This window comes from Rhincodon typus, chromosome 2 (genome assembly GCF_021869965.1).
Source record: "Rhincodon typus isolate 14 chromosome 2, sRhiTyp1.1, whole genome shotgun sequence".
Classification (NCBI taxonomy): domain Eukaryota; kingdom Metazoa; phylum Chordata; class Chondrichthyes; order Orectolobiformes; family Rhincodontidae; genus Rhincodon; species Rhincodon typus.
In genome coordinates, this window is record NC_063333.1 from 34782853 (window position 1) to 34806416 (window position 23564).

At 42.3% G+C, this 23564-nt stretch overlaps 1 protein-coding gene across 1 annotated transcript in view; it reads right to left on the minus strand.

Moving 5' to 3' along the window:
- LOC109916838 (patched domain-containing protein 3-like) overlaps positions 1-23564 on the minus strand; it is a 34286-nt gene that overhangs the window by 10513 nt on the left and 209 nt on the right. Inside the window, exons 2-5 of the mRNA XM_020516587.2 lie at positions 23455-23556; positions 18966-19087; positions 18720-18865; positions 10919-12546 (exon numbers count right to left, since the gene is read on the minus strand). Coding sequence (XP_020372176.2) covers positions 10919-12546; positions 18720-18865; positions 18966-19087; positions 23455-23556 — 1998 coding nt within the window. The remainder of the gene's footprint in view (positions 1-10918; positions 12547-18719; positions 18866-18965; positions 19088-23454; positions 23557-23564) is intronic.

Here is a 23564-nt window from a genome sequence, read left to right on the forward strand (position 1 = left end):
AAAGCCTGGCAGAGAGGCTTCTCGACGCAATCTGTCTGGCACCGAGTCATGGCCAGAGATATAGTGGCGAAACAAAACCTGATCCCAAAAACTTTCACCTCTGTCAAGTCCAGTGTTTAAGGGAAAAAGCAACTTTCTAGAGAGTAGCTGGATCCTGCCGCTTCACTGAGCTGCTGAAATGAAATCACACAGTAAGAACTGTTTATGGGTGCTTCTGATCGTTTGTTTCCGAAACAACTATTGCAGATTGCCTTCCGCCAGTTACTTGGAGACGTTCCTGTTTTAGTTGTTAGATGTTCCCGTCTGTTCAGCCAGGGATCAGCAGTTTAATAATTAAACAAGTCTGTTTCATGAGTATTGATGTCTGAAACATTAGGGGAAGGATTCGGTCATGCGGTCCTGGAATCAAAGATTGAGGAAGTAAAGTGTGATAGGCTAAGGCTGCGGGGTTTATGAGATATTCGGCTGATTTTTCAGATTTTGCGAAGGGCAAGACTCAAAAATACCGTTAATGGGGGAATTCCAGAATTGTGACCTAGCAGCAGCGGAGAAACAGCCATACAGTCCCAGATCCGTAGCTACACTGGCCCTAAACCCCACTTCTTCTTCCGTTACATTAATGACTGTATCGGCGCCGCCTCATGTTCCCACGAGGAGCTGGAACATCGAACATTACAGCGCAGTACAGGCCCTTCGGCCCTCGATGTTGCGCCGACCTGTGAAACCAATCTGAAGCCCATCTAACCTACACTATTCTATTATCATCCATATGTTTATCCAATGACCATTTAAATGCCCTTAAAGTTGGCGAGTCTACTACTGTTGCAGGCAGGGCATTCCATGCCCTTACAACTCTCTGAGTAAAGAACAGTTCATCCACTTCACCAACACCTTCCACCCCAACCTTAAGTTCACCTGGACCATCTCTGATACCTCTCTCTCCTTCCTGGACCTCTCTATTTCCATCTCTGGTAACCACCTGGAAACTGCTATCCATTTCAAGCCCACCGACTCTCACAGCTACCTAGAATACACCTCCTCCCACCCACCTTCCTGCAAAAATGCCATCCCCTATTCCCAATTCCTTCGCCTCCACCGCATCTGCTCCCAGGATGAGGCATTCCACTCCCGAACATCTCAGATGTCCTCGTTTTTCAAGGACCGCAACATCCCCCCTCAGTGGTCGAGAACACCCTTGACCGCGTCTCCTGCATTTTCCACAACTCATCCCTCACACCCCCTCCCCGCAATGATAACCAAAACAGAATCCTCCTCGTCCTCACGTACCACCCCACCAACCTCCGGATCCAACGCATCATCCTTCGACACTTCCACCATCTGCAATCCAACCCCACCACCAAAGACATTTTTCCCTTCCCACCCTTATTTGCTTTCCGGAGGGACCACTCTCTCCGGGACTCCCTTGTCCACTCCACACTCCCCTCCAGCCCCACCACGCCTGGCACTTTTCCCTGCAACCGCAGGAAGTGCTACACCTGCCCCTTCACCTCCCCCCTCACAGCCATCCCAGGCCCCAAGAAGACTTTCCACATCTAGCGGATGTTCACCTGCACATCTGCTAATGTGATATACTGCATCCGCTGTTCCCATCGTGGCCTCCTCTACATTGGAGAAACCAAGCGGAGGCTTGGGGACCGCTCTGCGGAACACCTATGCTCGGTTCGCACTAAACAACTGCACCTCCCAGTCGCGAACCATTTCAACTCTCCCTCCCATTCCTCAGATGACATGTCCATCCTGGGCCTCTTGCAGTGCCACAACGATGCCACCCGAAGATTGCAGGAACAGCACCTCATATTCCGCTTGGGAACCCTGCAGCGCAATGGTATCAATGTGGACTTCACAAGCTTCAAAATCTCCCCTCCCCCTACCGCATCCCAAAACCAGCCCAGCTTGTCCCCGCCTCCCTAACCTGTCCTTCCTCCCACCTCTCCCCTCCTCCCACCTCAAGCCCCACCCCCATCTCCTACCTACTAGCCTCATCCCGCCCCCTTGACCTGTCCGTTCTCCCTGGATTGACCTATCCCCTCCCTAACTCCCCACCTACACTCACCTTTACTGGCTCCATCCCCGCCTCTTTGTCCTGTCTGTCTCCTCTCCACCTATCTTCTCCTCTATCCATCTTCTATCCGCCTCCTCCCTCTCCCTATTTATTTCAGAACCTCCTTCCCCTCCCCCATTTCTGAAGAAGGGTCTAGGCCCGAAATGTCAGCTTTCCTGCTCCTCTGATGCTGCTGGGCCTGCTGTGTTCATCCAGCTCTACACCTTGTTATCTCAGATTCTCCAGCATCTGCAGTTCCTACTATCTCTGGATTCTATCAGACATTTGCACCAAACTTTAGTAGCATGGTGGCAGCGCTGATGGATTTGGTCAAGAAAAACACAAAATTTTGGTGGACAGTACAATGCCAGCTGTCATTTGAGAACTTAAAAGCCGTGTTAACCGCTGCACCAGTTTTACCACACCACACCAAATTGTGGTGTGGTAAAGTCATTATGAATGCCAGCGATGTAGGGGTTGGAGCTGTGTTGATGCAGGAAAATGATGGCGGAATTGAAAGGCCAATAGGTTATTTTTTAAAGAAACTCAATATCCATCAGAGAAAATACTCCACCATTGAAAAAGAGTTATTGAATTTTGTACTGGCCTTAAAACATTTTAATGTTTATGTGTCTTTGTGTAGCTGAAGATGTACAGCCATGGCTGTGTGATTGGAAATCACACACACACACACACACACAAACAAGCACGCACACACACACACTCACACACACACACAAACTCACACACACACACGCACACACACACACACACACACACATGCACACACACACACACGCACACACACACGCACACGCATACACACACACGCGCACACACACACGCACGCACACACACACATGCACACGCACATGTGCACACACACGCGCACACACACACGCACGCACATGTGCACACACATGCACACACACGCACACATGCACACGCACACACGCGCACACGCACACACACGCACGCACTCACACACACGCACACACACACACGCATACACACACACACGCGCACACACACACACACACACACATACACACATGCACACGCACATGTGCACACACACGCGCACACGCACACACACGTGCACACACATGCACACACACGCACACACGCACACGCTTGCACACGCGCACACGCACACACACGCACGCACTCACACACACGCACACACACTCTTTCTTTCCGGATGATACACAGTCACTCTCAATCCAGATCACACATTTTTAAAAGTCTTAACATCATTATCATGCGATATATCGGACAGTAATCTAAAGTTACACCTTTTATACTAATTCCGCATACAAATAAAAAACATTGAACCGTACCAATTCTATCTTATCTACACATTTTCTTTTAAAGCCGCGATAATGCATCTGCAATAACAATTTTACAACCGCAACATGTACAATCTGTAAATCTGATGGTTTATTCTTTTATAAACTTAGAGATTTACACAGAGAAAAAAAAAGTGTTTGTATGTAGCTGAAGATGTACAGCCAGTTCTGAAATTGAAACATATATCAATTGGTTGTGTGATCGGAAATCTTAGGCTTGTTTCGATGTTTTCGCAACTAGCTGAAATCAATCACTTAATTTAAACTAAGCACTTAATGATTGGAAACCAATTGAATTTAAATCTGATATAAGGAGAGGATTTCTGAAAATTGCTGAGAGAACAAACTGCCATCTGAGAAATAAACATTTAGCTCTCACAAGAAATTGCTAAGCTCTCTAAGAAAGCACCACCATCCATCCATAAAAGGTACTTCTCCACTTCTCGATAAGAGTCCTCACAGAAGACTTCACAGAGAAAATATCCCTGACAGCCGGATCAACAGAAGAAAAGTGTTTATAACTTGAGAACAGCAGAAGAAAGGCATGTAGACTTTGAGAGACGAAGTTTTAATTTATTTTCTTATTATTTGAGTTTATATAAGTGGGACTTATGTTTATTGGAACAGCATACCAATAGAGTTTTGTTCATTTAGGGAATAGTTAGTAGTTAAGGGGGTCGGTTTGTTAGTAATTCTGTTAATTTGTTCAGTGTTAGGGTTAAATAAATAAATTGTTACTTGTTACTTATAAAGTGAATATCAGGGATTTTCTTTCATTTAACCTCCCCTTCTCTGTAACAGTTTAACAGATTAAGCAAGGTGAGGCGAACTTCTCTGGGTGTTTTGGGTTTAATTATTAGAAGGGATCCTCTACTCCTGCTGAAACAGATTGGGGGCTTGTGTTTCGATTTTAGTTATCAGAGGGGTTCAACCTCCCCTTCCTAACATCATACCACAAAGTTAGTGACACTCTGGAAGATTGGGAGAACTTGAAACGTCAGAAAAGGGTCACTGAAAACAAAATCGAAAGAGCTAAGGTGAACTATGAAAGGACACTAGCAGATAACATCAGCGATACCAAAAAGCTTTTGTAAATTTATCAAAAAGAGAATAGTAAAAGTAAATTTTGGCCCTTTAGAGGATAAAAATGGTGAGGTAATAATGGGAAACTGAGAAATGGCTGAGGCACTAAACCAATATTTTGTCTCTGTTTTCACAGTCAAAGATAATAACTTCTTCCCAGAAACTGCAGTTACGACAGAGGGATGAAATTATTGTAACTAGGAAGAAGGTATGAAGGAAACTAATGGGATAAAAGGCAAATAACTCCACAGGGCCTGAGGGTCTGCATCCTAGGGTAATAACGGAGGTGGCAACAGTTAGAGAATGCATTAGTTATGATTTTCCAAACTTCCCTAGATTCTGGAAAGGTGGCAATGGATTGGAAACATGCTAATGTGACGCCCTTATTCAAAAAATGAGATAGCCAAAATGTGGGAAACTATAGACCAGTTAGCTTGACCTCCATGGTGGGGAAGTTGCTGGAGTTAATCCATACAAATTTTCTCCAAGCAAGCACAGAGTGTAACATAGCAAAGTTCGTGGATGATACTAAAATAGCTGGGAAAGCAGATTGAGGAGATAAAATGTTTACAAATGGATATCGAAAGGGTAGGAGAATGGGCCAGAATCTGGCAGATGGAGTTTAATGTTGATAAGTGCAAAGTTTTTGCCAGAAAAATAAAAAGGCAAATTATTATTTAAATGGAAAGCAGATTGGAAGTGTATCAGTGCAGAGGGATCTGTGTGTCATTGTGCATGAATCACTGAAAATGGGTATGCAGGTGCAGTAAGGCAAATGGAACCTTGGCATTTATTGGAAAATGACTGGACTATAAAAGTAAAGAAGTTTTGTTACAATTATATAAGGTGTTGGTGAGACCACATCTGGAATATTGTGTCAAGTCCTGGTCTCCTTTCTTGAGAAAGAGTGTAGTGGCACTGGAGGCAGTTCAGAGAAGGTTCACCAGATTGATTCCAGGGATGAAAGAATGTTTAAATAGCTTGGGTTTGTACTCGCTAGAGTTCAGAAGAATGAGAGGGATCTGACTGAGGTATATAAAATGCTAAAAGGAATTGATAAGTTGGATGTTGAACAGATGGTCCCCCTTGTGGGACTGTCTCGAACAAGAGATCACAGACAAAGAGTGAGAACAGGTAGGTTCAAAACTCAGATGAGGAGAAACTACTCCTCCCAACGGGTTTTGAAGTCACTGTCCCAGAGTGCATTGAAGGCAGAATCAATCAAAAGATTCAAGAAAAAAAAATACATTTCTGATTGGGGTATCTGTTCACAGGAAAAGGCACAACTGGCAAGTGGAGGCTTTCAAAAGTGAGATAATTAGAGTTCAGAGGCATTATATTTCTGTTAGAGTGAAGGGTAAGTGTAGGGAACAATGGATGAAGAAAGAGATTGAAGCTCTGGTCAACAATAAGAAGGCATTTGTTAGCTATAGACAATTGGGATGAAGTGAATCTGTTGAAAAGTATAAGGGGTGTAGGGGCTTTCTTGAGAGTGAAATCAAGAGGGCAAAAAGAAGATATGAGATTACCTTGGCAGATAAGATTAAGGATAATCTAAAGAGATTCTACAAATACATTAAGAGCAAAAGAGCTAGTGGGGAGAGGATTGGGCCCCTTAAAGATCAACAAGGTCATCTATGTGTGGAACCACAGGAGATGGGACAGATACTAAACAAATATTTTGCATCAAACTTTACTGTGGAGAAAGACATGGAGGCTAGTAAACTCGGCGAAATAAATATTGATTTCTTGAAAATAGTCCACGTTACAAAAAAAAAAGTACTGGAGGTCTTGAAAAACATGAAGGTGGATAAATCTCTGGGACCTGATCAAGCGTATCCCAGGATGTTGTGAGAAGTTTCAGAAGAAATTGTGGGGCCCCCTAGCAGAGACATTAGTATCATCTATGGCCACAGGTGAGGTGCCGGAGAACTGGAGGGTGACTAATACTGCGTCTTTATTGCAAAAAGCTATAAGAGAAACCTGGGAACTATAGGCTGTTGAGACTGATATCAGTGATAGGTACGTTGTTGGAGGGGATTCTGAGAAACAGGTTTTACATGCATTTGGAGAGGTAGGGACTGATTAGGGATATTTTGCATGGCTTTGTGCATGGTAAATCATGTCTCTCAAACTTGATTGAGTTTTTTGAGGACGTAACCAAAAAATTGATGAGGGCAGAGCAATAGACATTATCTACATGGACTTTAGTAAAGTCTTTGACAAGGTTCCACATAGTAGATTGATTAGTAAAGTTGGATCACATGGGATTCAGGGAGACCTCGTCAATTGGATACAAAATTGGCTTGACAGAGGGTGGTTGTGGAGGACTGTTTTTCGGACTAGAGGCCTGTGACCAGCAGTGTTCTGCCGGGATGGGTGCTGGATCCACTTCTGTTTGTCATTTATATAAATGATTTGGATGAGGATTTAGAAGGCATGATCAGTAAGTTTGTGGACAACTCAAAAATTGTTGGTATAGTGGACAGTGAAGACGGATGACAAAGGGCTCTTGATCAATTGGGTCAATGGGCAGAGGAGTGACAGATGGATTTTAATTTGGATAAATGTGAGGTGTTGCATTTTGGTAAATCGAACAAGAGCAGGACTTATACAGTTAATGGCAGGGCCCTGGGTAGTGTTGTCAAATAGAGACCTAGGGTTTCAGGTACATAGTTCTTTGAAAGTTGCATCACAGGTAAACAGGTTGGTTAAGAAGTCAGTTAGCACACTTGCCTTCATTGCTCATACCTTTGACAATTAAAGGTGGGAGAACTGTACAGTTCTGGGCCCCCTGCTATAGGAAGGATATTATTAAATTAGAGACAGTTCAGAAAAGATTTACCAGGATGTAGCTGGGACTGGACAATTTGTGTTATAAGGATAGGCTGGATAGGCTGGGACATTTTTCAATGGAGCATAAGAGGTTGAGGGATGACCTTATTGAGGTTTATGAAATCATGCGGGACATAAATAAGGTGAAAAGCAAAGGTCTTTTCCCAAGGATGTGATCGTTCAAAGCTAGGGGGCATTTTTTTTAAGGTGAGAGGAGGAAGGGACCTGAAGAATAACTTTTTCACACAGAGGGTGTTTCATATGTGGAATGAACTGCCGAAGGAAGTGGTAGAGGCAGGTACAGTTGCAACATTTAAAAGAGTATGAAAGTAAGCTTACAGGGAACATAAACACTGATGCCAAGAGTTTCTACAGGTATGTGAAGAGAAAGAGGTTGGTAAAGACAAATGTATGTCCCCTACAGACAGAAATGGGGGAATGTATAATAGGGGACAAAAGAAATGGCTGAGGAACTGAACACATACTTTGGCTCTGTCTTCAAAAAGAGGACACAAATCAGATACCAGAAATGTTGGAGAATGCAAGATTCAGTGAGAGGGAAGAACTGAGTGAAATCAATATAAGTAGAGAAATGGTGCTGGGAAAATTGTTGGGATTGTAGGCCAATATAACCCCAGGGCCTGAAAATCTTCAACCCAGAGTACTTAAGGAGGTAGCTCTAGAAATAGTGAATGCATTGGTGGTCATCTTCCAGGATTCTATAGACTCTGGAACTGTCCCTGCAGATTGGAGGGTGGCTAATGTCATTTCAATATTCAAAAAGAGAGGTAGAGAAAAAACAGGAAATTGTCGGTCAGTGAGCCTAACATTGGTAGTGGGGAAAGTTCTCAAATCCATTGTCAGGGATTTTATTGCAGAGTATTCAGAAAGCAGTGGCAGGATCAGACAGAGTCAGCATGGATTTATGAAGGGGAAATCATGCGAAACAAATCTGTTGGAAATCTATGAAGATGTAACTGGTAGAGTTGACAAGGAGGTGCCAGGCAATGTAGTGTATTTGGACTCAGAAAGAATTTGACAAAGTCCCACATAAGAGATTAATGCAAGATTAAAGCATATGGGATTGGGGAAGTGTATTGAGATGGAAAGGAAACTGGTTGGCAGAGAGGAAACAAAGAGTAGGAATTAAAGGGTCATTTTCAAATTGGCAGGCAGTAACTAGTGGGGTGCCACAGGGATCAATGCTGGGACCCCAGGTATTCACAATATATATTAATGATTTGGATGAGGGAACAAAATGTAACATCTTCAAGTTTGCAGATGATACCAAGTTGGAGGAGAGGGTAAACTATGACAACGATGCAGAGATCCTTCAGCATGATCTTGACAGGTTAGATGAGTGGGGAAATCAACGGCAGATGCAGTATAATTTGGATAAATGTGAGATTATTCACATCGGAAGCAAAAGCAAGAAGGCAGATTGCTACCTGAATGGTTGTGAAATGGGAGAGGGCAGTGTGCAGTGGTATCTCAATGTCTTTGTGCATTAGTCGCTGAAGGTAAGCATGCAGGTGCAACAGGCGGTAAAAAAGGCAAATGATTTGTTGCCCTTCATTGTGAGATGATGTGAGTACAGGAGCAGGGATATGTTGTTGCAGTTGTACAGGGCCTTGGTGAGACCACACCTGGAATATTGTGTGCAAGTTTGGTCTCCTTTTCTGAGGAAGGATGCTCTTGCTCTCAAGGTAGTGCAACAAAGGTTTACCAGGCTGATTCCAGGGAAGGCAGGACTGACGTATGAGGAGAGATTGACTAGGTTGGGATTGTTTTCGCTGGAGTTCAGATGAATGAGGGAGGATCTCATAGAGACTTATAAAGTTCTGACAGGACTGGACAGGGTAGATGCAGGGAGGATCCGAGGAAGGGTCACCAGACCCAAAACATTAACTCTTTTTTTCTTCACAGATGCTGCCAGACCTCCTGAGCTTTTCCAGAAACTTTGTTTTTGTTCCTGATTTACAGCATCCGCAGTTCTTTCAGTTTTTATTAGGATGTTTCCAATGGTGGGTTTGTCCAGAACTAGGGGTCACAGTATGAGGATTCGGGGTAGGCAATTTAGGAGAGAAATGAGGAGACATTTCTCACCAAGAGAGTGGCGAGCCTATGGAAATCATTATCACAGGAAGTAGTTGATGCCAAAACATTGAATGTCTTCGAGAGGTGACTAGGGTTACTTAGGAGAAGGCAGCAGAATGGGGCTCAGAAACATACCAGCCATAATCGAATGGTGGAGCAGACTCAATGGGCTGAATGGCCTAATTCTGCTCCTAAATCTTATAATTGTAAAATATAACATTTAAAAACTTTGAAATATGTATAGATAGATAAATCTATAGTACATCATTGGTTACTATAATGTGTTTTATTTTTTGGTAAAATTGTATTTTTAAAACAAACTGTACCAGCATAAAATATAAAACTCAGAAGTAAATATTCAATGAATGAATAACTCTTTTAACAATTTTTATAAAAATATTCAGCATACTCTATGTTTGCAGCTCCTGGCAGAGCCAATTGTGGTCACCGACTCTTATCTTGAACACAGGTCTACGAGCCATGTAGGATTCATTCATTGACTGCGCCCTGGCCTGCAGATTGTATATTCAACAACCTGTGTCCAGAGTAGATGTTAATGGTAAGAAAATTGAAAGCATGCTTGCGAACTGTTCAGAGGTGTTCTGCAAAGCAGTCACCAAGTTCATGTTTGGTCTCCCCAGTGTTGATGAAGCCACGTTGTGTGCATTGAATATAGACTAGATTGAAATAAGTTAAGTAAATCACTGCTTCACCGAGAAGGAATGTTTTGGGACCATGGACCGTATGGAGAGACGAGGCACAAGGGTGGATGTTAAATGTTGTGCACTTGGAAAGTAAAGTGCTTGTGCAGTTTTGGTCTCCTTATCTGGACAAAGTGCTCTTGCTGAAGAGGGAGTGCAGGAAAGGTTTATCAAATTAATTCCTAGGATAGCAGTACTTGGGTATAAGGACTGGTGTATAAGGAGAAATTGAATAAGTTAGGATTGTATTCATTGGAGTTTGGAAGAATTTTGGGGCATCTCACAGAAACCTATAAAATTCTATAAGGACTGGACTGATTAGATGCAGGAAGGATATTCCCAACGGTAGGGGAGTCCAGAAACAGGAGTTATAGTTTAAACACTTTACGACTAAGATGAGGAGACATTTCCTAACTCACAGAGTGGTGAGTGTGGGGAATTCACAATCACAGAAAATTGTTGAAGTCAAAATGTTAGGTGTTTTAATGACGCAGGTAGATATCGTTATTTTGGCTAAAGGGACTAGGAAATATGAGAGGGAGAGTGGGATTAGGGTATTAAGTTCCACGATCTGCTGTGAACATATTGAATACTGGAGCAGGCTTGAGGGGTCTAATGGCCTACTCCAGCTACTATCTTCTGTGTTTCTATGTTTCAATACGGTTGAGATGTTGGAAATATTTGGAATGGAGAAACTGGAGCAATCGAGATCTTGTCTACCTAAAACGCCCCAATCAGCGCTTATTGAGCCCAATAGCCTAATCCCGAACTCCTTGATCCCTTTAGAAAACTGTATTTGAATCACTTCTCATCTTTTGTTCCAATGCCTCATCAGAATAGACATGGATTTTCGAAAGGTTCATTGTCTTATCTGATTTTGCACTGTTTGATTTTCTGCAGCTTGCACTAAATGTTAGAAACACAGGCAGAACTATAAGGCCATGAACGGCCCCAAAAGTTATGACAAGAAACATGATTTTAAAAAATGTCCTAAATATGTAACTTGCTGCAGCAGCCAATACAACCACACCCAGTATGGTTGAAAGGGCTCCCTGGATGATGGGATATCCAAGACTATATAATGCATCAATACTTTGCTCATTTGCACTTTCTCTGTCACTGGACACAAATGCATACGAAATATGAGCTGAAAAGTCCACAGAAAAACCAATACAAATGACCAGATTAATCATTGATATAGAATCTAAATTGACACTCCAAAAAGCCATAAAACCAGCAACACCCACTAAAACTGATGCAGTGGAAAGTGTTACCCACAGACAGCACATTAGATTAGGTATTAAAAGTAGAGCAACGATCAGCATTACACCAGCAGCGACAACTACATTCTGTATTGTGTTGGATACTATAACAAGATATTGATCAAAATAGATAAATGCAGGATGATACACCAACAGAGGGATTTGACATTCCTCTGCAAGCTTTCTTAATTCATTCAGCATGTTTTTCTCAGCAACTGAAGTATTGACATTAATGGTCTGAATGAAAAAGCGAGAAGCATTAATTTGTTGCTTACTTTCTGAAAACCCAGTGTCTTGTTTAAATAAAGGAACAATTTGAAACAATGTAGGTAAATTTCCCATGAATGCATTTTTCTCCTGTATGTCTATTGACATCTTTTTAGATAGATCAATGTACACACGAAGCCAAGACTCTGACAATTCAGGATCGACATATGAGTTGTTTTCCAATCTGCCCATGCAGGTTTCAATTTCATCCTGAACAGTGGAATTCCAATATTCCACGGGTTCAGTGATAGCAACCATAACACGTGGTCCATATTTTGAGAAAAAAGTACTTTGATCATCATAGAATTTAATCACATATGAACCATCAAAGGCAAGATTTCTCAGATCAATTCCCTCTTTGATATTTAAACAGCCATAAATACTGATGGCCAAATAACCAATGTATAGGACAACCACAATTGCCTTGGTCCAAATGTTTGTAAGGCATGGACCATAATATTCCTTAAAGAAGAAATAAACTGGATGTTCTATTTCTGTACCAGTCTCACTATCGTAAGCTCCACCTACACAGCACATTGCATAGCATTTAGATTCTTCTGGTTCATGATCACTTTCAACTTTTCTAAAAGTCAGCCAATGCCTGTTACTAGCTTCTCTCCTCCCATTAAGTGCAAGAACAGCTCCAAAAAATGTAATGTTATAAATGAAGCAAAACAGAACAGTTGTGCCGGTGTAAACACAGAATGACTGCACAGATCGAAAAGGTGTCATAATGCCAATATAAAAGGCCAACACATCAGTTAGAGTGGTGATTGTAACAGAGACAGCTGCTTCAGCGTATGTGTCTGCCAGGCGATCTTCAACTTCATCCGTGACCATGGTCTTTTGCCAGCTGGCAAGCATAACAAAGAAATCATCTATGCCAATACCTAAAGAAATGAGAGAAGGTAAATTAGTGTACCAGTGATTATCAGTCAATGACTGTAAATATAAGTGTTTAAAATTTAACACTCTCATCTGAATGGTGCATGATGAGAAATTAATGATTATCAAACTTCCTTTTTTGTTCATTCCGTGGGATAGTTGCATCATTTTCTAGTTTTAGAAAGACCTCCCTACTTTGGTACTTCATTCCCTTTGAAGATAAGGTCAATTTTCCATTTGCCTTCCCTATTACCTGCTGAACATGTAAGCTATCATTTTGTAATTTGTTGTTATTCATTAACAGAATGTGGGTGTTGCTGCCTAAACCACCATTTATTGCCCATCCCTAATTGCCCAGAGGGCAGTTGAGAGTCGTTCCCCATTACTGTTGGTCTGAAGGCACATACAGGCTCAGGCCAGAAAAGGGTGGCAGCTTCTTTTCCTGGAGGATATTTGTGATCCAGATGGTTTTTTCAACAACCAACAATGTGTTTCATCATTAGATCATCATTAGATTCTTATTTCCAGATTTTTATCAAATTCAAATTTCAACTTTTCAATGGTGCTATTTGAACTCTGGTCCCCAGAACATTACCTGGGTCTCTGGATTAATAGTCTCATGATAATACCACTAAGCCCTCGCCCTCAATTTCTAAATTACATTTCAAAGATTCAAAAGAAATTAAATCCAAATACTGCAAATAAATGCAGATGGTATTCCAGTGTCACTATTGTGATTACACTTTCTACCTAGCTACAGGGCTAACCTGCAATGTTTCCAATGAATACAGACATAATGCTGCATTATAATTATAGTCTGCTCCATATAGGAATGTGGTATAATTGGTTAGCTCAGTTGGCTGGACGGTCGGTGGCACCAATTGTGCAGGTTCAATTCCTGCATCAGCTGAAGTCACCATAAAGACCCTGTCTTCTCAACCTCACTCTTCACCTGAAACCTGACACTCAGATTACACTCACCACCAGTTGTCTCTGTCTAATGAGAGAGGATACGTATGGTCCCCTGGGTCTATGGCGACATTATCTTTACAGTTACAAGCTTCAATGACATTTGCAAGCCTGCCTGATAACATCAAGTGAATATTGAGCAGGGACATAGTATAATATACTTTATTCCAGACTTGAGAACTTCAACAACTAGTATCAACAGCCAGACTTTCGTTCCTCTAAAGGATTATGACGGATTTGTATGTTTATAACAGGAACACAGAACTGTAGCGTAGAATGATGGCATAGTTACAGCACAGAAGGAGACTATTTGGCCCATATATGGACTGGCTCTCAATAAGAGTGTCTCACAGGGTCCAAATGCTGTTAGGAAGAGAGTTCCAGGATTTTGACCCAGTGATAGTGAAGGAACAGTGATACAATTCCAAGTCAGGATGGTGCCTGACTTAAGGGAAACTTACAGATGACAATGATCCCACCTGTTACCCTTCTCTGTCTGCGTGCTGGAGGTTGTGGTTTTGAAAGGTGCTGTCAGAGTAACCTTGGTGAGTTACTGCAGTGCACTTTGTAAATGGTACACACTGCTGCCACTGAGCATTGGTGGTCAAGGGAGTGAGTGTTGAAAGATGTTTAAGCTTTTGTTGTATCAGTAATCAGTAGTTCAAGACACTCCATACAATCAACTCAAGAATTCCTGGACAACATCAAGAACACTAAAATAGACAAGTAAGTGATGATCTCAATCGATGTAACAGGATTGTTTACATCAATTGACAGAAACCTAGCCAAAGAAACTCTATCCAACCTACTAGACAAACACAACAGATAACAGAACAAGGAATAGATCAACAAACACTGCATACTCAAACTACTGGACTTATGCTTAACAACACACTTTACATTCAACGGCAAGATATATGAGCAGATCAATGGGACTGCCATGGGCTCACCCATCTCCGGACTGATAGCTGAGGCAGTCATGCAAAGACTGGAACAAACAGCCCTCCCACAGATCCAAACCCAGCTCTGGATCAGATACGTGGACGACACTTTTGTAATTATGAAACAAACAGAAATTGAGAACACCCACCAACTCATCAACACCATACTCACAGGGATCACGTTTACAAGACAGGAGGAAAACAACAACAAACTCCCATTCCTGAAGGTGATGGTGAAGAGAAAGAGAATGGAGACTTCACTACAAAAGTATACAGGAAATCCACACATATGTAAAAAACACCTCAGAACTGACAGCCAGACTACTCAGACCATAAAGAATCATGACAGCACACAAACCAGCAGCCACACTAAGACAGCAACTGACTAGGGTTAAAGACCCAATACTTACCATGGACTGGACAAATGTGGTTCACAAGATACCATGCGGAGACTGCACAAAACACTACGTGGGACAAACATGCAGACAACTAGCAACCCACATCCACGAACACCAGCTAGCAAATAAACAACACAACCAGATGTCCTTGGTTTCAATCACACAGATGAGAAAAGCCAACACTACTATCATTGGACAAGCCAAACAGAGGACAGCCAGGGAATTCTTGGAGGCTTGGCATTCATCTGTGGACTCCATCAGCAAACACATTGAATTAGACCCGATATACCGACCACTACAACACACAGCTGGAACCGACACCTACCAGAAGCAGCAAAAACCTGACGATATAAATTTGAACTGGCACAAGATGACAGCACTTTACAGGACGCTCCACAGCACTGAGGATGTCCCCTAGTAAGGGGATGAAATGTCTGTTATCAAACTTCCCAGCTCGGTGAACACACCAACATCTACAGCCAGCACCGGAGCTACAAATCTTCACTCAAACTCTGAATACACTCAATGACTTGGCCTCCACAGCCGCCTGTGGCAATGAGTTCCACAGTTTCACCACCCTCTGGCCAAAGAAATTCCTTCTCATCTCTGTCCTAAATGATGGTCCCTTCACTTTGAAGCTCTGCCCTCTAATCCTAGTCTCCTTTACCAGTGGAAGCATTTTCTCCATGTCTATTCTATCCAGGCTTCTTGGTATCCTGTAAGTTTCAATCAGAATCCCCTCATCCTTCCAAACTCCATTCAGTACAGATCCAGATTTCTCAACTGGTCCGTATGCCCGTTCAGTCCTGAGATTATTCTTGTAAACCTCCTCTGGAACCCCTCCAATGCCAGCACATCGTTCCTTAGATATGGGATCCAAAACAGCCCACAATATTCCAAATGCAGTCTGAGCAGAGCCTTGTACAGCCTCAGCAGTGCATCTCTGCTCTTGTATTCTAGCCCTCTTGAAATAAATACTAACATTGCATTAGCCTTCCTAACTGCCAAACGAAACTGCATTTTAACAGTGGGAACACAGGGAAGAAATTGTGGCATCCCAAGCAGAGATATTTGTATCATTGACAGCCTTGGGTGAGGCGCTAGAAGACTGGAAAGTGGCTAATGTTGTGCCATTATTCAAGAAAGGCTGCACGGGAAAGCCAGAGAACTACAGATTGGTGAGCCTAGCATCAGTGGTAATTTCTGTTTCTGTTTCTGGTTTCCTGTATCCGTAGTTCTTTTGTTTTTTTGTTTAGTGTTTATCACACTCCCACCTCTCTTCCAGGTATGCCCACCTTGAAGAAGTTGTGCTCCTCTCTCAGATAGGATTTCTGTTCCAATCTCTTTACTTGTTCGCATCATTAATTTCATTGTCACTCCTGCTGTTTGATAAGATATTTGCTAAAACTCGTTTCCACAGCCACATCACATTTGTCAGTGACTGCCTCCGGCTCAGACTCACTCCACGTGGATTGTAACTCAAGTTTCATCCCTTGTGTTTCTAATCCACTCAGGATCACAGGTATCTCCGTGATGTTCAATGTTCCACAGACAGCTGTTCTTGCCGCATCCTGAGATCCACACTCAGTGCCATGCAAAGTCATAAGAACACTCTCAACCTCTCTCTCCAACAACATCGCATCACGCTGGCTCAGGGCTGCACCATTCCCCTGTTCCACTTCATCCTTTGGCTCATTTGCTGGGCTAATAAGAAGTTTTCCTTTTCCTTTCAGCCACTAAGGAACACAAGACACAACAACTCAGAGATACCTATGGCCCTCTGAAACCTTCCTCCTCTCCCCTTCACTCTGACTCCATTCCCTCCGCAACCCCACCTTCTGTCCTGTATTTACCATCTCTTCTGACCTTCCACTCTCTGATGCTGATTGTTGTGTTCTCAGCAAAGGGTCTCAGTTTTAGCCCTCAGTGCCCACCCCAGTAAATTCGGGCACAACATGGCGTTCTGTTGCCTTCTCCTCCATGCTCATTTCTTTGGACAAGAGTCCTCTCCACGTCCCACAAACCCCTTCACCCACCTCCAACACACTCCCTCCAGCTGGACCCCTCCTTCTGGCCTTTTACCTGCACTTGACCTGTTCATTGAGTGCAGTCGATGTGACATTGGTCACCTCAATTTCTCTGCATCCTCCCCCCACCAACCATTCCAACCTATCTCCCTGTGAACTGACTGCACTCCATGCTCTCAGATCCAACCCTGACTTTGTAACTAAGCCTGCTGATAAGCGTGGTGCTGTGGTAGTCTGGCATACTGACCTCTACATTGCAGAGGCTGAGCACCAGCTCTCAGATACCTCCTCCTATCTCCCCTGGACCATGACTCCACCATTGACAACCAGGCCATTGTGCCCACTATGATCACTAACCTCATCTCATCTGGTGATCTCCCTTCACTGCCCCCGAGCTGATAGTCTCTCAATCCCAAACAGTTTGCTTCTGCCTCCTTCTCAAAATTCACAAACAGGACTGCCAGGGCAGACCCATTGTTTCTGCCTGCTCCTGCCCCACAAAACTCATCTTTTCCTACTTCAACTACATTAGGCCCTTAATTCCAGATATTTGAGAAAAAATGGTGGATATTGAAGCAGGATTCCTAGAACACTACCTGGGTGTCTGGATAAATATGGCTTGTGATAATACGACTAAGCGATTGCCTCTCCTATCAATGACTTGAATAATGGACAGAAAGTCATACATCCAAATTTGCTGATGATACACAGTTAGGCTGCATTGTGAAAAGTGGATGATGGCATAAAATTACAAATCGATATGGATAGCCTAAGTGAATAGCCAAAACTGAGCAGGTGGAGTTCAACATAAGCTCAGTACAAGCTCAATATCCATTTTTGAATGAAAAAAGTAAGGGTTGTTTCTAGATGGCATGAAGTTAACTACAGTGGATGTTCAAGGAGACTTGGAGGTTCAGGTTCATAGATCTTAAAATGTCATGAACACGGGCAAAACATAATCCAGAAAGCTAATGGAATGCTGCCCTTTATGTCTAGAGGACTAGAGTACAAGGATGCAGAAGTTGTGCTGCAGTTATACAAAATCCTTGGAGGATTGTCAGCGGATCTGGGCACCACACATCAGGAAGCATATATTGGCTTTGGAAGGAGTACAATGTAGGTTTACAAGACTGATACCTGGACATCGGGGTGAAGTTATGAGGAGAGATTACATAAATTAGGGATAGTGGGAACTGCCAATGCTGGAGAATCTGAGATAACAAGGTGTAGAGCTGAATGAACACAGCAGGCCAAGCACCATTAGAGGAGCCGGAAAGCTGACATTTCGGGTCTGGACCCTCCTTTAGAAATCCATTTCTGAAGAAGGGTCCAGACCCGAAACATCAGCTTTCCGGCTCCCCTGATGCTGCTTGGCCTGCTGTGTTCATCCAGCTCTACACCTTGTTATTTTACATAAATTAGGCCTGTTTTCTCTAGAATTTAGAAGATTAAAGGATGATCTACTTTAAGTCTTCAAAATGTTGGAAAATACAAAGTAGATAAACTATTTCCACTGGTTGAAAATTCTAGAATGAGGGGCCCAGTCTGAGAATTACAGTCAGACCATTCAGGAAAGATGTCAGGCAGCACTGCTATACACAAAGGACAGATCTTTGGAATGCTCTTCCACAAATGACAGTTGTTAAGTTTTAAATCTGAGATATATAAAATTTTCAAAGGTATTAAAGCATATGGGGCAAAGGAATGTCTTTGGAGTTAAGTAACATAATGGCAAAACATAATGGCTGAATAGTCTACTTCTATGTTCATATATTCCAATGGTCCTACATAAATGCATTTGAAACTTGATCAGACTTGTACTTTTAAAATAAATATTACTGACCTAGAATCAGAAAAGGTGCATTGGCAGTATTAATGGCAAATTTCATCCCACAGTATAACAGCAGCCCAAATCCTGACAGTACAGCTAATCCAGCCAAAAAAACTCCAAGAGCAGCAACCCAGAACTTATTCCTCACACAGTCCAACCTGAAAATAAATTTGATAATCTTCTATAACACAACTGATTTTTTCTGTGATGTATTCTATGAAAACATGTTATAAATAATTATGAAAAAATGAATTTTACCTCATACAAGATACGATAGAAAAGAATATTGAAAGAAAATATGTGACAGAGAACAAAGGAATAATTTTCTTCGGAGTTCCTTCAAATTCTTCTTGTCTTGATATTGATGTGAAATAGGAAACCTGCAATTCAGGAACAAAGGTGAATAATGATCAGAAACAGTCACTTTCAGAAAACAACATCCTGAGCAGCTGTGGTATGTGGGAGCTGGTGGAAGCTGGAGCAATCCATGGTAACCACATCTGTAACAAATATTGGCTGCTCAAGGAAATCGGCTCAAAGCTAATGAGCTGGAGTCCGAGCTGCAGACACTGCGACACATCAGGGAGTGGGAGAGAAAACCTGGACACTGTTACAGGAGGCAATCCACACCGCTTAGATTAATTACATCAGATTTGCTCCATGGTCAGGGACAGTGGGGTGCCACTGTGGATGAGGTGGCTACACAGATTCACAATTTAGCTTTGGAGGAGCCGTAGCCAGTGCCTTTCTCCAATCGATACGTGGCCCTTGCTCCCAGTGTGGTCAAGGCCACAGGCTGCAGGGAGAATGAGTAAATTAACCAGAGTACTGTGGTTCAGAGCACTGTTCAGGTCAGGAAAGAAAAAAGAAATTTAGTGGTAATAATGCATGACATAGTTTGGGGTATAATATCATTTTCTGCAGCAAAGACAGAATGGCCAAAAGGCTATATTGCCTACCTGCTGCCAGGTTAAGGACATCGCTTGGGGTGGGGAGCAACTGGAAATGGAACAGGAAGGATGCAGTCATTGCGGTTGCTGTAAGCATTAACAACAAAGGTAGGGCTAGGAAAAAGGTTCAGCTGAGGGATTACAAGCAGCTTGGGGTCTAAATCGAAAAGAAGCATAAAAGTACCAATCTCAGGATTATTTGCATGGATTAAATAAGATTAGAGTGGTTAACGTGTGGCTCAGAGATTAGTGTGGTATATGTGAGTTCCGGTTCATGGGGAGCTGGCCCCAGTAGTGGGGATAGACAGAGCTTCATTTGAACGATGCTGGGACCAGTGTTCTAGGGAATTGCACAACTAGGGTTGTAGAGATGTTTTTCAATAATTAGAGTTGGAGAGGGTTCAATTGAAGGAAGTTTTAAGAAAATCAAAACGACAAAAGAACAGAGTTGCAGGGTAGTGAAGAGCAGAACAATAATTAGAGTGACAGGAACAATCAGAAAATATATGCAGAAATTAGAAATTGAATAAGTAATAACAAGTTAAAACTTAAGGCTCTACATTGTGTTCAAGCACCAAGTTCTTTGGAAGTGGCCTCACGCCAAGACAGGGTGGTGAGGAAGGTGTTTGGCATACTTGCCTTCATTGGTCAGAGCTTTGAATAGAGTAATCAGGATGTTGTGTTGCGGCTGTACCAGGACATTGGTGAGGCCACTTTTAGAATATTGCATACAGTTCTGTTCACCCTGCTACAGGAAGGATGTTATTAAACTGGAACAGGTGCAGCAAACACTTACAAGGATGTAACCAAGACTAAATGGTTTGAGTTATAATGAGAGACTGAATAAGTTGGGGTTCTTTTTCCCTGGAGCATAGGAGGCTTAGGGGTGATCTTATAGAGGTTTACAAAATCATGACAGGCATAGACAAGGTGAATAGCCAAGGTCTTTTCCCCAGGGTAGAGGGTTCCAAAATTAGAAGGCATAGGTTTAAAGTGAGAGGGAAAGATTTAAAAAGGATCTGAAGGGCAAATTTTTCAAACAGAGGGTGGTGGATATATGGAACAAACTGCAAGAGAAAGTGGTCAAGGTGGGCACAATTGCAACATTTAAAAAACATTTAGACAGGTACATTGATCAGAAAGGTTTAGAGGGACTTGGGCCAATTGCAAGCAAATATGACTTCAGTTTATGGAACCTGGTCAGCATGAACAAAAGGGTCTGTTTCTGTGCTGTATGACTGTATGACTCTATCGCTGGAGCAGGTGGGACCTAAAACTAGGGTTCCTCACTCAGAGATAAGGACACTACCATAGAGCCACAGGAACACCAGGAATGAGGTAGATATTTTAATCAACCTGCTTGGATGTGTTATAAAACAGCTCCACTTTATTGCACATTTCTTTGACAGGTGGGACATAATCCCAGACCTTCTAGCTCAAACATAGGGGCACTACCTCTGCGACCAGAGCCCCTCAGGTACCATTTGGTTGATATTTTTCAGATGTATTATGACGTACCTCTGGAACAGCTAGGACTTGACCTCAAGGCCTCCTGGCTCAGTGGTAGAAATACTATCCTCTTGTCATAAGAGTCCAAGGACTCTTTACATGAAGACATTTTTTATCAACCTGCTCAAAATATTTTTCACCATACTGTTGTGTTATGACAGTTCTGCAGCAGATCAGATTTGAACTGAAGCTTTATGACACAGACATAGAGACACGACCACTTTGCCAGAAGAGCACTCAAGGCTCTTTATTTGAATTAGTCTTCTAACTAATCTGTTCAGAGATGTTGTTATAGAGCTCTGAGGCAGATGCGACTCAGGTGAGTGGCCTCCTTGCTCAAAGATAGGGACATTGCCATTGCACCACCCCTGCCTTTAAGGCTCTTTATTTCAATGTAAACAGCACTCATTAGAATCAGGTAAAAATAATCCTTCCAGCTGGATGACAGGGCAGATGTCTTCGAGATTGCTTGTGTGGTTAACTCTGTGAAAGGCTAAAGATAAGGTTAAGAAGGGCAAGGAATGAGAGTTTACTATAGTCACTGATACAGAGTGAAATTTGTATCTTTAATAGGGGCCATTTTAATGTTATAGTATGGGAGAGAAAAAAGATGTTGGAGATAAGGATATTTACCAAATACAGAGAGGCCAAGGGATTTCTTTTCGAGGAAGGTGGTGATGATGACAGAGCTGAAGAGGAGGGAGACAGTACTTGTCAGAGGGAATAGATAGCAATATTAATTATCGTTGGGACCACAGGTTCGTTACGCATTGGTAGGAATATGATGAGGGTCTCATCGCCAAGAGACAGCATGAGGAGAGATAGAGGAGAAACTAAATTTACAAATTTAGTGTTGAGGGTGGGGGAATGTTTGAACTAATGGGCTAGGCGAAAGGGGGTGGAGAAGTGACACGGCTAGCTGAATAGAGTGATTGCAGTTTAGTGATTAAGAAGTCAATGAGCTGCTTTTAGAATGGAGGCAATATGGGAAATTGGGTTAAGCAGTTGGTGAGGAGTAGAAATGATAAACTGGGGATTAATTTTGCATTTAACACTGAATCTGCAACTGTAAGCAATTTTTATAAACAAAAATACTGTATTGGATTATGTGGTCCAGGCAGATCTGACAAATGATGAATGGCTAAGCCAATTGTTTGCCATAAATATTCACCCACGTCCCTTGAAGTTAAGGGATTGGAGATGACCAGTAGTTTCAGCTTTTTTTCAATTCTGAAGAAGTGTCATACAAGACTCAAAATGTTAAATCTGTTACTTACTCCACAAATACTGTCAAATCTGCCAACTTTCTCAGACACATGATTTTTATTTCAGATTTGCATCTTCTGCAGTATTTTTGGGTTATATTTGAGATGACCATAGTACCAGGGTGAGATACAGTAATGGTTTCAATGGGAACAATAGTATCAAAGTTGGAGATAAACTCATATTCACAGGAAGCTCACCAATCAGGGAAATCCAATAGCTAAAAACGTGCCTCCAGAAATGCCTTCAGTGATCCTTCAAAGGTCGAATGAATGGGCTTTCATAAGTCTCTAAACAATGAATGGAGTGAACCTGAAAACTCTCTCACTTTTAGACTTCTCATACTCCTTTTTAAATCCCTCCAGGATCTTTTGATTCTCTGTCTGTAACTTCCTTCAGCCTGACGACTCTCAAACATCAGCACCCTTCCAATTCTGGCTTCTTCAGCATCCCCGAATTAAATTGCACCTGCTTTGTACGCAGTATTTTCAGCTGTCTAGGTTCCAAGCTCTGGATTTCCCTTCCTAAACCTCAGCACCTCATTCCCCTTCATTACACTCGTCAGAATTTAACATTGTTACAGAGATAGCAGGAACTGCCGATGCTGGACAATCTGAGATAACAAGGTGCAGAGCTGGATGAACACAACAGGCTCAGAAATGGATTTCTGAAGCAGGGTCCAGACCCGAAACGTCAGCCTTCCTGCTCCTCTGACGCTGCTTGGCCTGCTGTGTTCATCCAGCTCTACACCTTGTTATCTCAGAATTTATCATTGATTGAGTTCCTGATCAGCCCTCTAATTGTTCCTCATCTTCATCATGTCATTTTTGCCTCATTATGTTTCTGTGGTGCTCTTGGGACAGCTGACAATATTAAATGTATTAAATAAATGCAAGTTACTTTTGTTGTATTTACCGTAGTCTTTGGTACTATACAAACTGATAACACACTAGGTCATGGCTGCACTCCACCACATTGACTGCGAACTGACTAGCTTCACAAATAGACACGCATGAAAAACTCACCATAATACTCCTCTGATTTTTCAATTTGTTTGGAAATTCTTGAAGGAAATTCTTGAGCCACAACAAACTGAGATTTTTCATGTCATCGTTATCTTCTTGCAAATAATAAT